At 55.8% G+C, this 14268-nt stretch overlaps 1 protein-coding gene across 1 annotated transcript; it reads right to left on the reverse strand.

The window, feature by feature from the left end:
• Positions 1 to 9948: 9948 nt before the first annotated feature.
• LOC104841509 (chromosome unknown open reading frame, human C2orf70) lies at positions 9949 to 13867 on the reverse strand. Its single transcript, XM_010583216.1, has 3 exons — positions 13733 to 13867; positions 12786 to 12898; positions 9949 to 10093 (listed from the first exon to the last, which is right to left on the reverse strand). The coding sequence occupies exons 1-3, from the start codon at positions 13865 to 13867 to the stop codon at positions 9949 to 9951; spliced, it is 393 nt and encodes a 130-aa protein (XP_010581518.1).
• Positions 13868 to 14268: the final 401 nt, after the last annotated feature.

Here is a 14268-nt window from a genome sequence, read left to right on the forward strand (position 1 = left end):
ATCCCTCCGCCCCGACAGCCCAGCAGTGAGCTGGCAGTGGGGGCAGACACCATCACCGTCCCGTCCTCCCAAAACCCAGCTGGGCTGAGAGAGAGCACAGATGAAGTTGTTTATTCAGGGCCGAGATGCTCGTGCCAGGCAGAGCCACATGCCCGGCCGGTGCCCCACCAGCTGGGGGGGGGAACCAAGCTCAGCGATGCCGAAACCTCCCGGGACAGGCGCCAGGCGGGTTCCCCCCGTGCCAGCCGTCCCACGCACCGTGTCACCGCGGTCACCCCTGCGCTGCCTGAGAGCCCGTGCTAATTAGCCTGTGTTTCAATATCCCTCTCCGCTGTTTTCGCCTTCGCCACTTGACATTTGGAGTTATGTAAACACGATGAGCCGTGGCAGACTTTGTGCTTTTTTCCATTCAACGGCACTGCTGAGATTACCTCCGTGACCGCGGCGGCCAGCAGCATGTCAGCCAGGAGCATCGCAAGCGTGAGAGGACCGTGCCTTCCCCAAAATGTGCTGCCACCCCTCCGTCCCTGCCGGATGGCACGGGGGTTCCCACCAGCATCTCCTTCCATGCGTGGGAGCACCACCAGCCCCCAGCCCTGCTGCTTTGGGGGATTCTTGCCAAACCCCCTTTGGGGAATTCTAGCCAGCCTAGCTCTTGGGACATTTTCTGCACAGCTTTCCCCCTCCACATTGTCCCAATCCCATCCTTGGTTGGTTGCTTACTCCTGCGAAGTGCCGCTCTGCCCCATCCTCATGTTCTGTAATGTGACTCTGTGTCCCTCTCCTGCTTGCCAGCAGGACGTGGGAAGGACTTTTCGTCCCTTTGGGACAACATCTCGCTGTCCTGGTAAGCAAAGCAGAAGGGATGGGAATCACCCGGGAAAGCTGTGGCAGAGAGGTGGCTCACAAACACTGCGGGGAGCATGGTCAGTGTGACAGTCCAGCTTTAGGTGTCTTTCCAGGTGGTGGGGACAAAGAGATGTCTCCTGCGTGTGATTTACCTCCTCCTGGAGCCGCCATTGGAACAAATTCATGTGACTCCTGCCCCAAAAAGTAGCTCTGCTGAGGATGTCCCCGCTGCACGCATCGCAGCACCGGGATGGGTCCTGCTCTGTGCCGGCACAGCACTCCCACCGCCCTCACCGCTCGGCTGCGGGTCCCCTTCCATGGGGTGGGGAGGCTCCCGAGAAGTGGGGTCCCCCTTTGCAGAGCCAGCATGGCCCCGAGGGTGAGGGGGTGCAGGATGCGTCCTATTGCCTTGCACCCACTCAACAGGCTCCTGTCCGGAGGGGTTTCTTCTGGATCTGCAGAAGACCCCTTCCCGCAGGCGGGACTTTGGGGTGCTGGTCCTGATGCCATGCAGCTCCCTCCCTCCTCCCCAGCAGAAATCTCCCCCTTGGGAGACAAAACCAGTCCCCCAGGCGAGATGACTGGTGCAGAGCTTCCCCCCTTCTTATTTATTCCTGCAGCATCCCCAGCGCAGAGCGAGCTGGAGACAGTCAGAGTCTCGCCACGCGTCTGCCATGGATCATTTCAGATGAACACTTTGCATTTTGGGAGGGCTATAAAATGCTCAAGCGAGCCTTTCCGCGGGCTGCCTCTGCAGTCATTACCCGCCGAACAGACAATAAAGAAGACACAACTGTGCATGTTCCCATAATAGCAGGACGGAGGGCTCCAGCAGGCAGCTCACGCTCGCCCGCCTTGATTGCTTATGCAGATAACGGGGCACTGAGCACAGCAGCACCGTCAGGGAGCAGCTCTGGTTTGCCTTTGTACAACTGGATTTTGCACAGAGCTGGGGGCAGAGAGGTTTTTTTTTTTTCACGTTGGGAGTCAGAAAACAAACACTTTGTTATTATGGATCATCTGTTTTATGCAAGTATCTAACAGCCCTGCCTAACACCAGGCGTGCTTTGTGCTGCTGGCTGGCTGAATACACAATAAAACACATCTCTAGTCCAAACAAGCTCCAGTCTAAACACAGAAAGGTGGGAAAAAGCCAATGTCACCGGCTCATGTAACCGGAGCATGGAAAGATTAAAGAAGTTGTCAAAGACGGTAAAGAGCATCAGATCGATCCAGCAAACATCCACCTGCCGCTTCCGTAGCCGGAAAAACACAGCAGGACAGGAACTGGGGCTGTAAGGGCAGGCGCCTACCTGGGTTAACCTTTACCTGGTTAAACGGTGCCGGTGGCTGTGCCAGCCGATGCCAGGGCTGGTGGCGAGGGGGGACCCCACCTTCAGGAGGGATCCGAGATGGGATCTGGGAGCAGACAAGGCGGGGAAGGGGCAGCGGCAGTCAGCGGGAGAGGCAGTTTTCCAGGGCCAGAAGAGGAGGAGAGGGCTTGCTAGGAGCTAAGCTGGGTCTGGACAAAATCAGCCTGCATTTGCAAAACACTGAGCCTGACTTAATTAATGGGACATGCTGGAGGGTGGGAAGAGTGCAGTAAACAACCATGTCATAGAATCATGGAATCACGGAATCATAGAGGTTTGGGTTGGAAGGGACCTTAAAGATCATCTATTTCCAAACCCTCTGCCATGACCAGGGACATCTTCAACCAGATCAGGTTGCTCAGAGCCCCGTCCAACCTGACCTTGAATGTTTCCAGGGATGGGGCAGCGACCACTTCTCTGGGAAACATATGATTGAAGGGATGAAGGGAATAAGATGGGCAATGAAGGGTTTTCCTTCCCTTTCTCCCCTTGCTTTCTCCCCATGCCTGTGTGAAAGGCAGGAATCTCTGCTAGTATTCAGGGTATACTCAGATTTCCCAGGCAGATTTGACCAAGACCCACAGAGGCAGCCACATGGATGAGCTGGGGCATCCTCCTGTGGCTCCAGAGCTGCTTGGAGGCTAGCAGATAAAGTGAGCAGGGGTGGGCATGGGTCCTCTTCTCAATGGAGAAGAGCTGCTGGCGGGGCTTTCTGGAGCTCTGTGCCCAACAGCACCCACAGGTGACATGGAAAAGTGGCACGAAGTGGGCTGGGACACTCAAACCCAGCCTGCAGCCAGGCAAGGTGAAGAAGGAACTCTCGCTGCAGGTTGCCTTGGCAGGAGATGGGTCATGAAATTCAACATTGATGAGTGCAAAGTAATGCACCAGGCAAAGAGACACCCACAATGGGCTTTAAACACGCTATGACTGCTTGAAGAGGTGCCCAGGCTCGAGGGCAAACCTCACGTTAGGTGTTTCCAGGAAGGCAAGAGTGAGCGAAGGAGGGCATCACTTCCAGCTGTGTGTTTGGGGGTGTCAAAGGAGGACATTGCTTCCAACTGTGCTTTTGAGAGTGTCATGCAGCTCTGGAAAGCACGTCCCCAGGAAAGCTGTGTTAGATGGCACAGGGTGGCCAGTGGAGCGGCTCAGCTGCCCAAGAAAGAGAGGAAGGACAGAGCAGGGGTCTTCCACCCAGAAAAGGGGCAGCTCAGGAGGGTGTGAGGCCTGCAGGCTCGGGGCCACCTGAAGAAGATGAATAGGAAGCGGTCCTTGCTGTGGGCTAGACCCATCCTAGAGGCTGGGTCCAACCCAGGGGGGGAATTCCCACCCTGCAGACCTCTTTGCCATGCAAAAGGGTCGAGGAGCTCCTTCCCCTCCACCCGCAGCATGGAGGAGCTGGTGTCCCCTTCCCTAGGGCTGCAGCAGAGTTCTTGGCACGTCCCTTATGTTTAATGAAGATTTCACTCTCTTTGGACACGAGGTGTGTCAGTGACGCTTGCGCTGTCCCCGTCAGTGGGCACCGCTTCTCCATTAAGGCTGTGACAGTGTCCATGTTCCTCCTCCTGAATCCGGTGGTGGTTCCCACCAGCCAGTGGTGCAGCTCCTGGACCTGCAAACCACAGAGTGCTCCCAGTGACACCAGCATAGCCTTTGAGGCGCTGACCCTCAAATTTCTGCTGTAGTAGAGCACCTCAGAACTCCCTAGCATGTTTTAATGACTGATGACATAGTACCGTCTGCACACCGCCTTATATAGTCCTCCCTGACACTTTGGATTTTATCCCTACATCATCCTTTTGATGGTTGGAGCTTTTCCAGCAAAGTAAAATTCTTTTGGAAAATGCTGGTCCCTGGAGCGCCACATGTTTTGGTTTGTTTTTTCAGTACCTCAGGTTCAGTGAACTCTCGCTGGTGCCCAGGCCAGGTCCATGGGGCTCTGCCTAGCCTCTCTGCAGAACATTCCGGGATGGGGGACCTTCTCCCAGCACCTCCATCTCCAAGCTCTCCAGCTTGGCTCCAGCGGTGCTTGCACAGCAGGGTGCTCGGTCCCTGCTCAGGGTGCCCCAGACCACCAGCTCCTCCACACAGGACAACCCCCAGCAGGTTTCTCATGCCTCTTATGGGGTCTGCAGGTAACCCCCCCCCCCATACCACCACCTCCTGAGGGAGCTGCTTGGGGTCAGCCCTGTGGGATTTCCAGGAGGGAGGTCAGCATGGGGAGGTCTCACTCCTGAAGGGCTGGTGAAGGGGAGGGGGGGGTTGAACACATTTTCCCCCACTAACTTCAGCCATCTCAGGCTATTTCAAGGCCATCTTCATATCCTGCCCTTGGCTTTTGCTGCAGAGGGGATGCTCCAACGCTTTATTTCTAACCTGGCTGCTGGTCCTCTCCTCCTGTCCACCCCATCACATTTGGGGTTACCTCTCCCAGCCCCTTCTAGCACCACAGGAGCAGCAGAACATGACAGCCAGGATCGGTCTGCACCGCAAAGGAAAATCCCATCCCACTGTGCAGGGATATTCAACAGCTTTGTTTGGATGGTGGGTTTTAATTCCAGACACGGCTGAGCTGTCCCAGTCCCCAGGCCACAGATGGTGACAGCCCCACGGGGCTCGCTGTCCTCCGGGGGATTTTCTCCCTTCTCCCCAGGCACCCAGGTCCTGGAGAGGGCCCTGCAGACAAGCAACACCATCTCGGTGGGCTGGGAGTCAAAGCAGCTGGAAAATGCAGCCCGGTTTTGCAAACTTCAGCACTCTCCCCTGCCAGAAGGGAGCCTGTCCCTGCCCCAGCTCTGCTGCCCTGGCAGGAGGCACCCCGTTATTTCTACCTTGCCCTTCCTCTGTCACTCACCCCTGCTCCATGTCGGGAGCAAGAGAGATGCTGGAGTGCAGGTCCCATACAAGCAGGCATGGTCCCCACGGGATCCGGGTGCCTCAGGCTCCCCCCATGCCCAGACAAGTCCCCATTTGCATAGTCCAAATCAGCGAGGGAAGCGATATGGGAAACTGAGGCAGGAGAAGCGGTTGTCCCTTGCCTGCACATCATTGCATGTCCCTGCACCGCAGCTGGGTCCGTGCACCGAGCAAAGCACTATTGCCCCACGTCGTGGCACGAGCGTGGGGCAAAAACTGAGCGGAGATGCAGCAAGGTAAATTCAGTGTCCGTGCAAGCAGCCAGCTTGGAAACCAGCCCAAAGGATTGGGGGTCCCATAACCCACCTTCTGCCTGACCAAGCTGCCAGTGAGCACAGAGCACAGTTTGCAAGCTGCTGGTGCCCTCTAAAGGGAGAAGCAAAGGGAAAAATCCCCAGCAGCTTGGCCCCAGCGCAGCAGGACAGCCACCCTGCTGCAAGACAGATGTCTTCTGCTTCAGAAACAAGGCATGGATTTTGGCAGGGGGGGCTCCTTCCACCAGCAGCACCACGCAAGCAGCCTGGTCTTGCCCCTGCTCCAACCCTGCCTGCGAGAAGCCAGGGCTGCAGGGCAAAGGGACCTGATTATCAAAGCCCTGGTGAGCACAAGAAAGCCACAGAAACCCGGAGAGACACTTTAAGGGTATAAACTTGAGGCGGTTTTAATTTGCTTCTTGTCCTAGGGAGAGTTGTACAGCTCAAAGTGGCCAAAACAAATATGTGCTTCATCAGGACTGCGTTGTTCCTCAGCCCGCCAAGATTGCCACCCTGGCACGTCACCCACTGCAGGGGCCAGCCCATCTGCCGCAGCAGCCCCAAAACTCCATGCAATGGGGGCAACACCAGAAAATGGGGCTGTTTGCTGGGTCTGTGCTGCTTGGGAACAGGGAGGGGAGATGTACCCACCCTCCTGGGCTGATGGAGAGCAGATATTATGAGTGTGAGTGCTCCAGAGCAGAGGCTCACCTTCCTCTACCTTCAACATTTCTTATTAAAGACATTCAGAAATGTGGCAAAGATTGTCTGCACCATTGGCAGGGCTTAGGTGCTCATATGCTGAAAACATCTCCATTTCTCTTTGCATTAAACGGCTACTGAAACAGGGTCACCAGAACTGGCTGTTCAAAATATGTCCTGGAAAGGCCAAGATATTCTTGGTGCCTTCATGAGAGTGCTGGGGAGGTGGAGGGAGAAGGAGCCAGGAAAGTGATTGAAACGTCTCTTGCCTCTGTTACACTGGATGCAATATTTGCCAGCATGGTTTAAAGCTTGGAAAACCACCCTGGTGTTCTCAGGAAGGTTTCTTCACTATGGGATTCTTTTGCATCTGTTTTCATTTGCTTTCCTGTGCTTAAACCCTGCAGGGTGTATTCAGGCAGCCCTCTTTTCCCTGCCTGCAGGTCAGTCCTGCCAGGCACCGAATCTGCACCGTGCCCTCCACACACCACACTTCTGCACTTGAGGACGTGCTAGGCAGTGACAAAGCATGTCCCAGGCTAAAAATAGACCCCACGTTGGGTATTTGTGGTAAGATCACCTCCCCTGCCAGCTCCCTGCCAGGCAGCCCTTTGGAGGGGATGTGGAGTCATCTCCTGAGGACGGGGTTTGGTAACCCCTGGGCTGCCTGTCTGCTGCCATCACGTTTCAGGGACTGGGGAGAAGAGGGTGAGGTTTCCCCACGAAGGGGAACCACCTTGTAGGGTTTGGTGCTTGGACCGTGCTGTGCACGGAATAAAGACCAGGGGTTTCTCTACATGCCAGGGTGGCTGGAAGGATGAGTTTGTCTTAGAAGTCTTGGCCAGGGCAAAGAAAATAAGAGACATTTATCTGCGGCACTGGCTTCGATGTGCAGGGGAGCTCCAGGGAACTTCAAGGACAGGGTTATGGAGCTCCTCCAGCATCTGTGGGGAGGGGGCTGGTGATGCTGAGGGGCTCAGGCTGATGTCGAGGAGCTGCAGAGGGGTCTCACAAGAGTGTGAATAGGCAAAAAAAGTCTTCACTTGGCATCTAAAATGTTAGACTCTGAGTTGGCCGTGGTCCAGAGCCGTCAGCAAAAGGACGATTTGGGCTTGGCCACCTCGGGTGGGAGCTGTGAGCTGAGGAGAGCAGGCAGGGGTGCTCCATGAACCCCATCAGCCCCCACAAACCCACCAGAGAGCTCACAGGAGGAGGGTGAGGGGTGACATACCCACAGCCCCTCTCTGTCATGCAGGCGGGTGGGCAGATGCTCAGTTTCCACTCCTGCAGCATCCCTCCGCGTGCCTAAAAGCAATCTCAGGATCAGATCCTGGACCTGCAAGGGGTGACCCCTGTGATCTGCTGATCTCTACCCAGCCTGGCCCTCTGCACTAAAGATCTCAAACCTCTTGTTTAATTCAGGGGTCCATCGTGTGATACAGCACCCAGACAAGAACTTCCCCAGGACACCTCAGCAGCGATGCCTGAGTCAACATGCAAAGCCCTTCCAGGGAGACAAATGAAATTTGGTGGAAATGATGCCATTAATTAATTTTGTCTTATAGTTCAAATAAATAGATCTCTCTTGCTGTTTGGCCTTTGCACCACTGGCTCAAAGTGACTTTCTTCTTTGTGGCTGCTGCAAACATCCTTCCCACCCCATAAATGCTGCGTGGTTGATCTTGGCTGAGGAACAAGCCCTAAAAAGCATGCACAACTCTGTCTCACTGCGAATGATGACCTGACAGGAGTTTAAAGTGATTTTAGTAACGCACTAGAATACATGAAGACTTTCCCTGGTGTGTTAAACCCGAGCTTTTGAAGTGCTGCAGTAGTAAGTCCCCATCAGCTTGCTCTAACTGGATGAAATGTGCTGGCTGGGGAGTGAGGAGGAGATAAGTTTAAAAGGGTTATTTCACTTCAGATGTCAGCGAGTGGGGGAAAAAAGTCAATAAAAAGCTACGAAAAAAACCATCTCTAGGTTTCCAAAATAGCTGCTACAAAGAGCCCCTCATTGCTAAGCTACTTTTGTGTTTCGAATCAGGCATGGGAATCAGACAGGAGGCTGGTTATTAACCAGCTGAGTAAGGAAGAGCCCGGGGATGTGGCTGGGGTGGAATTGGGGCAAGGACGCAAGGCTGCTCCTGTCCCTGGCAAGGCAGCAGTGACCAGGGCTGAGCTGGACCTCCGGCCTCTGCCCTCCCAGCAGCTCCAAGCTGGGGAGGAGACGGACATCTGCCTGTAATGGTGCAGAAGTGGGGCCAGGACCCCTTCTCCAGCCCCGTGGGCAAAAGCCACAGGCTGACACGCAGGGAAATACTCTTCAGAGGTAAGCAGATATTTCTCAAACACTGGCACAGCTTGCAAGGGTGCTCACTGGTGGCCCAAAGGTGCCAGACCCCTCATGGATGGGTGGCATACGGGGACAGAGCCCCGGTCGTCAGCATCAGTGACAGACTCTGTCCGTGCCCTACCATGTCATCCACTTCCAAAATCACAGGAGAAAATATGTCTTCTCAAATAAATTAAGCAGGGCTAAGGCTGTGTGCTGCCCCTTGCCCACACTGGGACACTGTCCTACCAGCCCTGGCATGGCTTAACCCATCCTAACGTGCTCTCCACAGTGCATGAGCCCTCCCAGAGGATGGAGGAATTAAGCTCCCCTTCCTCCTAGCAAAGCACATCCTCCCTCGACTCATTGTCCTTGTAGTCAGTCATCCTGAGAGTAGTTTTCTTCCACCAGTTTCTCTGGTAGCTTTTTGAAACCATGTCAGATTTTGCTGTGCACAGCATCCTGGGAAGGGGACTCCAGTGGTTTGGAAGAATTACCCCACTGGGTTTGCTTTGAACCTGACAATGGCCACCTCTTGTGGTCCTGTTCAGCTCTTCTGCGGGATGAGACAGTGAACAACTGACCCCACCGACCCCCTGTCCTCTCTCTTCCAGGCTGATGGGCTCTGTGTTGCATGGCTGTTTCTTGCACGGACGCCACGTGGACCTCCAGCTGCTCCAATACCCTTCCCTGAACCTTCTCCCGCTCCAGCATCTTACCCTCTCCTGCTCCTGCTCCATCATCTCCTCCTGGAGGCAGGACAGCCATGCCATGCACAGGCAGCAGGGAGGGCAACCCCCCATAGGCTCCCAATGCTGCCTGCTCTGCTCTCCACTCTTTTCCTAATTATTCCTGGGGTCTGCTTTGCTTTTTTGGCCACTGCCAGCCACCCGCCTGCTGTAAACCCATGGTCTGGCTGCTGGGTGGTACCACTGGGCTGGGAACCCCATGGGTGATTTAGCAGCATCTTCCCCAGAGACCCTCCTGCAGCCTTGTCTTCGTTACCTGGATGATTTCATGCTGTCTGCAAGCTCATCATCCCGTCTGAGGTCACTGGTGACTATGCTGAAGTCTATGTGCTCTTCCCCACCATTGCAACACTTCAGCAGTCATCCCAACCCAGGCGAGAGGGTCCTGGGTGACCCCCCACCACCGCGAACAGAGCCCAGACTGGGACAGAGGTTCCCTTCACCCCCGGCAGATGCAGCAGCGTCCATGGGCAGGGACAGAGCTGGGGGGGCATTTTGCCTGCCAGACGGTGAGCCCGTCAAACGGAGCTAATCCCCTGCCTGCCCGCAACCTCAGCCCATTGATCATCCCAAATGGCAAGAGGAGCTGCGTGGTGGGCAGCTGCCCCCTCTCCTTGGAGGCCATGGACAAAGAGCATCCCTGCCACACGCGGCAGGTCCCCACGGCACACAGAGCCCGAGACAGCCGGCAGCTCCCTCTCCTTTATTTTCCTGTTGCTCCACTCCCAGCTGGAAAACTCGGTTTCCACCGCAGGCAGGGTGGACGCCAGCGGTTAGGCTCGGTACTCGAAAAAGCTGTCTCGGGTCTCTCTCTCTTGGGAGGTGACTCTCTTCCCCGAGGGGAAGGTCTGGTAGGTCCGCAGGTTCACCGGGGACACTCGCAGCAAATGCCAGCGGGTCTTCACACTGAGCGCTGGGCTGGGGAGCAACAGGGCACCAAGGATGGTTACAGAGGTGCAGGCAGCAGGTACGGAGGTGCAGGCAGGGGTTACGGAGGTGCAGGCAGGGCTCAGCCATAGGGGTGTGCTCCAAGGGCACTGGGGCACCTGCAGTCCTGGCACCGTTCACCCCAGCAGAGTTGCAGAAGTAGGCGAGCTTGCAGCCCCAAGAGAATTCTTCTTTTGTCCCCACAAGAGAACTTGTTCAATCTCACCTTGTGCAGGGCTAATGTAACCCCGGGGCTCCCAATTCCTGAGCTCCCGCTGGCTCTGCCTGCTCCTGAGCCCCTCACATGCACCCAAAGTCTTGCTGTCACGGATCGCATGGGCACAGGTATTGCTTACTGATCAGCGCAAGGAAAACAGAGGCAGAACTGGGATATTTTGTCTGTGCCATGATGCTGCAAGGCCAAGCGATGCTCTCCTGTTCGCAAACACCCACGACCTCCAGGCCACAAATACTAATGCAGACCACTGAATGGGGAAGGACCCTGGGGATGGGGAAGTGTTTGAAGGGATAGAGGGAAAAGACAGATTACTTTTGAGGCCACCACTGCTTGTGGCCTTTTGGGGACACGTTGCCTGTCCCTCCAGGAACAGGTCAAAGTCAAATCATTTCTGTGGACACGAGTCAGGGAGCAGCAAGGTCCTCAGCAACAAGGAGCAGGGGTGCGTTAGCAGCAAGTCAGGGTCAGGATCGGGTCTGAAGACAGTGTCCAGGGTCAGACACAGCCCGAGAGCCACCCAGCAGTGGGTAGGTCCGAGGTCAAGCCCAGATCCGGGTCCAGGTTGGAGTGGAGGAGGTCCAAGACTGGGCGCAGAGCCAGCTGTGGCACAGCTGCAAAGGCGGGGGCCGGTGATAAATGTGCGGCTTAAAAGCAGAACCCAAAGGAAAGGAGGTGCCAGCCATCACCTCCAGCTTTGCTCACAACAGCTCTTATCAGCGCTGGGGCTGACCTTGGCCTCTGCCAGCTAAACTCCTGGAAGGGGGATGCGCTCATGGCCCCGACGGCATCTGTTTTACTCCATCCGCTTTCATCTATCCTCCTCGTCCCACACATTTCTCTGCCTTGCCATGAGACCTGGCCTGGGTGAAGGACAGCCTCCCCCACTCCTGTTTGTTTTGGATGGGCACCGAAGGGTTGATATGAAAACATGAGCCGGCCTAGATAGCTACAGCACACAGCCAGGACGAAGCGCTCCATGCCCATCAATTAACCTCTTATTTAAGCAGCTTCTCGGAGCTCCACACACAAAATTTTGCAGAGTCCCAGGCTTCCAGGGCTGGCCATAGCCAAACTCACTGCTGTGCTCACAGCATGACCATGACTTCCCTTCTCGCAGCAAGGAGGGTCCAGCCACCTCCTGGGCTCTGCAAGCAGGAGAGCGGCTGGCGAGGCAGAGGCAGCATCCAGCCCCCCTGGTCGCTGCCTGCAGTGCTGTGGCCGGTCTTAGGCTCCTCTGTGCAAGGAAGACACGGACATACCGCAGCAAGGGCCACTGAGATGGGCTGGAGGACCTGATGTGGACCAACCCCACCTGGAGTCCTGCGTCCAGCTCTGGGGCCTCCACCATAAGAAGGACGTGGACCTGTTGGAGCGGGTCCAGAGGGGGGACACAAAAATGATGAGAGGGCTGGAACACCTCTGCTGTGAGGACAGGCTGAGAGAGTTGGGGTTGTTCAGCCGGGAGAGGAGAAGACAAAATTGTCTACGGCTACCTAAGGGCAGGTAGCAGAGAAGAGAGGATGTAGAGATACAGGAGGCTGGAGGATGCACCTTGAATTTCGAGGTGCACGGTGATCGGAGCAGTGATAGGCACAAGTTACAGCATAGGCAGATCCAGCCAGATATAAGAAAAATATATGAAGATATTTTCTCTGAAGATGAACGGAGGGTTTTTTCCTGGATTTTGCACTCCTGTTGGACCACAGGAACACAGCACTAGAGGGCACCCGCGTATTTCTGCGGGCGGCTGGCTCCAGCTGCCTCCCACCGCAGCTCAGCTCCCGGTCCTGGACTGGCAGCTCTGTAGGTGCATTTTCAGCCCATTTCAGGTGCTATATAATCATCCCAGGAGGCCAGTGTTGTGCTCAGAGCTCAAGGCAAGAGGCTATTTTGGATGCCAGCTATAACCCGCATCGGTCCAGAGCAACACGTTCCTCTGACAGCTCCCCTGGTCCTTGGAGGGTTGAGCAGGGCAGTGGGGGCTGTCAGTGCCATGGGTGTCCATGGGTGGTGGGAAAGGTCCCAGGGAGCAGCAGAGCCTGCAGGTATCCCATAGCAACGAGGAGGGGAGGAGATGGGACAGGGGGCCCCCAGGATGCTGCTCCAGTTTTTGTGAGGGCTGTGAAATAAATAAACATCCAGGATTTCAAACACACAGCCAGGAGGATGCTTGCTTTTAAAAAAAAAACAATCCTGGGACTGCTAAGTTGGGAAAGAAGCCTCAAAGCCTGGCATGCCTCCCACTTATTCTTTCCTTTCAAGTTAATCCGGTTTCTTCTGCTCTCATTTTTCTGAAGACAGAAGGTTTGGGTGAAACAGAGAAGGAGGATCAGGTATGGGGCTGGCACCCCCCCATACTTCTCCAGTTTCATCCCACTAGCCCAGACCTTGGGATTTGGGTGCCACCATGTCCTAGGGACTGTCCACAGGGCTGTCAGTACTCACAGGTCGAGTGGATGAGGATATCTCTCCTTTTCCTTCGAGGGCAGCACAAAGTAGGGAAGGACATACAGCATCCCGCTCTTGTCCCGGTAAAACTCACGATGCTGCTGGGTCAGCTGCAGATAAAAGCAAACGCCCAGGCATTTTGGCTGAGTTCAGTGTTCCCAGTCATGTTTGCACCAGCATTTTGCAGGGATTACTATTGCAAACCACATGGCAATCACCTCCCCGCTCTAACCATGCAGAAACACCGGTCACAGCCCTGCTCCCAGGCTGCCCTGCCTCAGACACTCGGGCTGCTGCGCTAACAGGCAAATTAATAAGCAGCATCTGTGTTCCCATCATTAATTTGGTGGCTTGGTTTGAATTATTCGTGATGCATTGTAAGGTGTCAGCAAGAAATGGGCCCTGCCGTGGCCGAGGGGGGGGGGGCTCCTGCAGCCAGCTGCTCCTCCTGCTTCTCAAATGCTGAGTTATCTCAGGTGCTTGTGCCCGCAGGTCTCTGCCCACCGCTCTGCGGACAGTGCCCGTTGCATTCAAGACCCTCACCCTGTGCCCTGCCCTCCGGAGACAGGGGCTCTGGAAGGGGCAGAGCTGGCTGCTGCAATGGGGGGCTGCTCCCCATGCAGCCCCTGGGAGCGGCAGCCCCAGGTGCCTGTTAAACATGCACGGTGCACTCCCCCATGCACACACACATGTGATGCCTGGGATTAACTCCCCCCCCCAGCCAAGGCTTGTTTCAGTTTTGTGAGCACCCGAACACTCGAGCTGCCTGGAATCAAATCTGGCTGCTGAGGGGGCATCCCTGCCTCCTGCCCGTGCATGGATTTCGGGCAGCGAGCCTCACCGTGTGCAGGCAGCACATGAGGGGTCATCTCTCTGCAGCCCCCAGCAGCCAGCGGGACCCTGTGGCCACCCTGGCTCCCCTCCACGGTCCCTTGTGTCCTCACCTGGTAAAACCTGCTCAGCTCCTGGGATCGACCGCCGTCCAGGCTGAAACGGGTGCGCAGTGGGGTGCACGGGTACGGGTCCCGGTCCCCTGCTTGGCATGCCATCACGGTCTGGGGACCCTGGGGGTATCTCATGGTGGCGTTCCCACGGGTGTTTCTGAAGGAAAACACTGCGTTCGGGATGTGCCTTCAATACCTGCATGGGAAATATGGTCAACGAGGGCCGTGCTGGGGCTTTCCAGGAGCAAGGAGCTCCCTTCTCCTCCCTCGATCTGCAAAATGCCTGTGGGAGCCAGCACCCACCTCTCTGGGTTTAAATAATGCCACTTTAGCAAAAAAACACATTTGATGCACAGTGTTGCATCTGAGGATAAACTGCTGCTCAAGGGATCCTGGTGATGGAAGAACGGTGCCCTCATGACCCAGGACATATCCTATTTTCATTTTCCCTTTTAAGCACCCTTCCTTGCATTTTAGAGGTGTCCCAGGCAGGGAGCTGCTGCCAGCAGAGCAGGGTTCGCCGAATCCCAGGCTGG

This window comes from Haliaeetus leucocephalus, unplaced genomic scaffold (genome assembly GCF_000737465.1).
Source record: "Haliaeetus leucocephalus isolate CR32 unplaced genomic scaffold, Haliaeetus_leucocephalus-4.0 Scaffold871, whole genome shotgun sequence".
Taxonomy (NCBI): Eukaryota; Metazoa; Chordata; class Aves; order Accipitriformes; family Accipitridae; genus Haliaeetus; species Haliaeetus leucocephalus.

Excerpts from the sequence above, each read along its gene's own strand:
- LOC104841509 (XM_010583216.1), bottom strand. The coding sequence starts at position 13,867 with ATGAGATACCCCCAGGGTCCCCAGACCGTGATGGCATGCCAAGCAGGG. Across the intron at positions 12,899-13,732 it reads AGCTGAGCAGGTTTTACCAG|CTGACCCAGCAGCATCGTGA; the intron begins GTGAGGACACAA and ends TTTTATCTGCAG. Across the intron at positions 10,094-12,785 it reads TATCCTCATCCACTCGACCT|CCCAGCGCTCAGTGTGAAGA; the intron begins GTGAGTACTGAC and ends GTTGCTCCCCAG.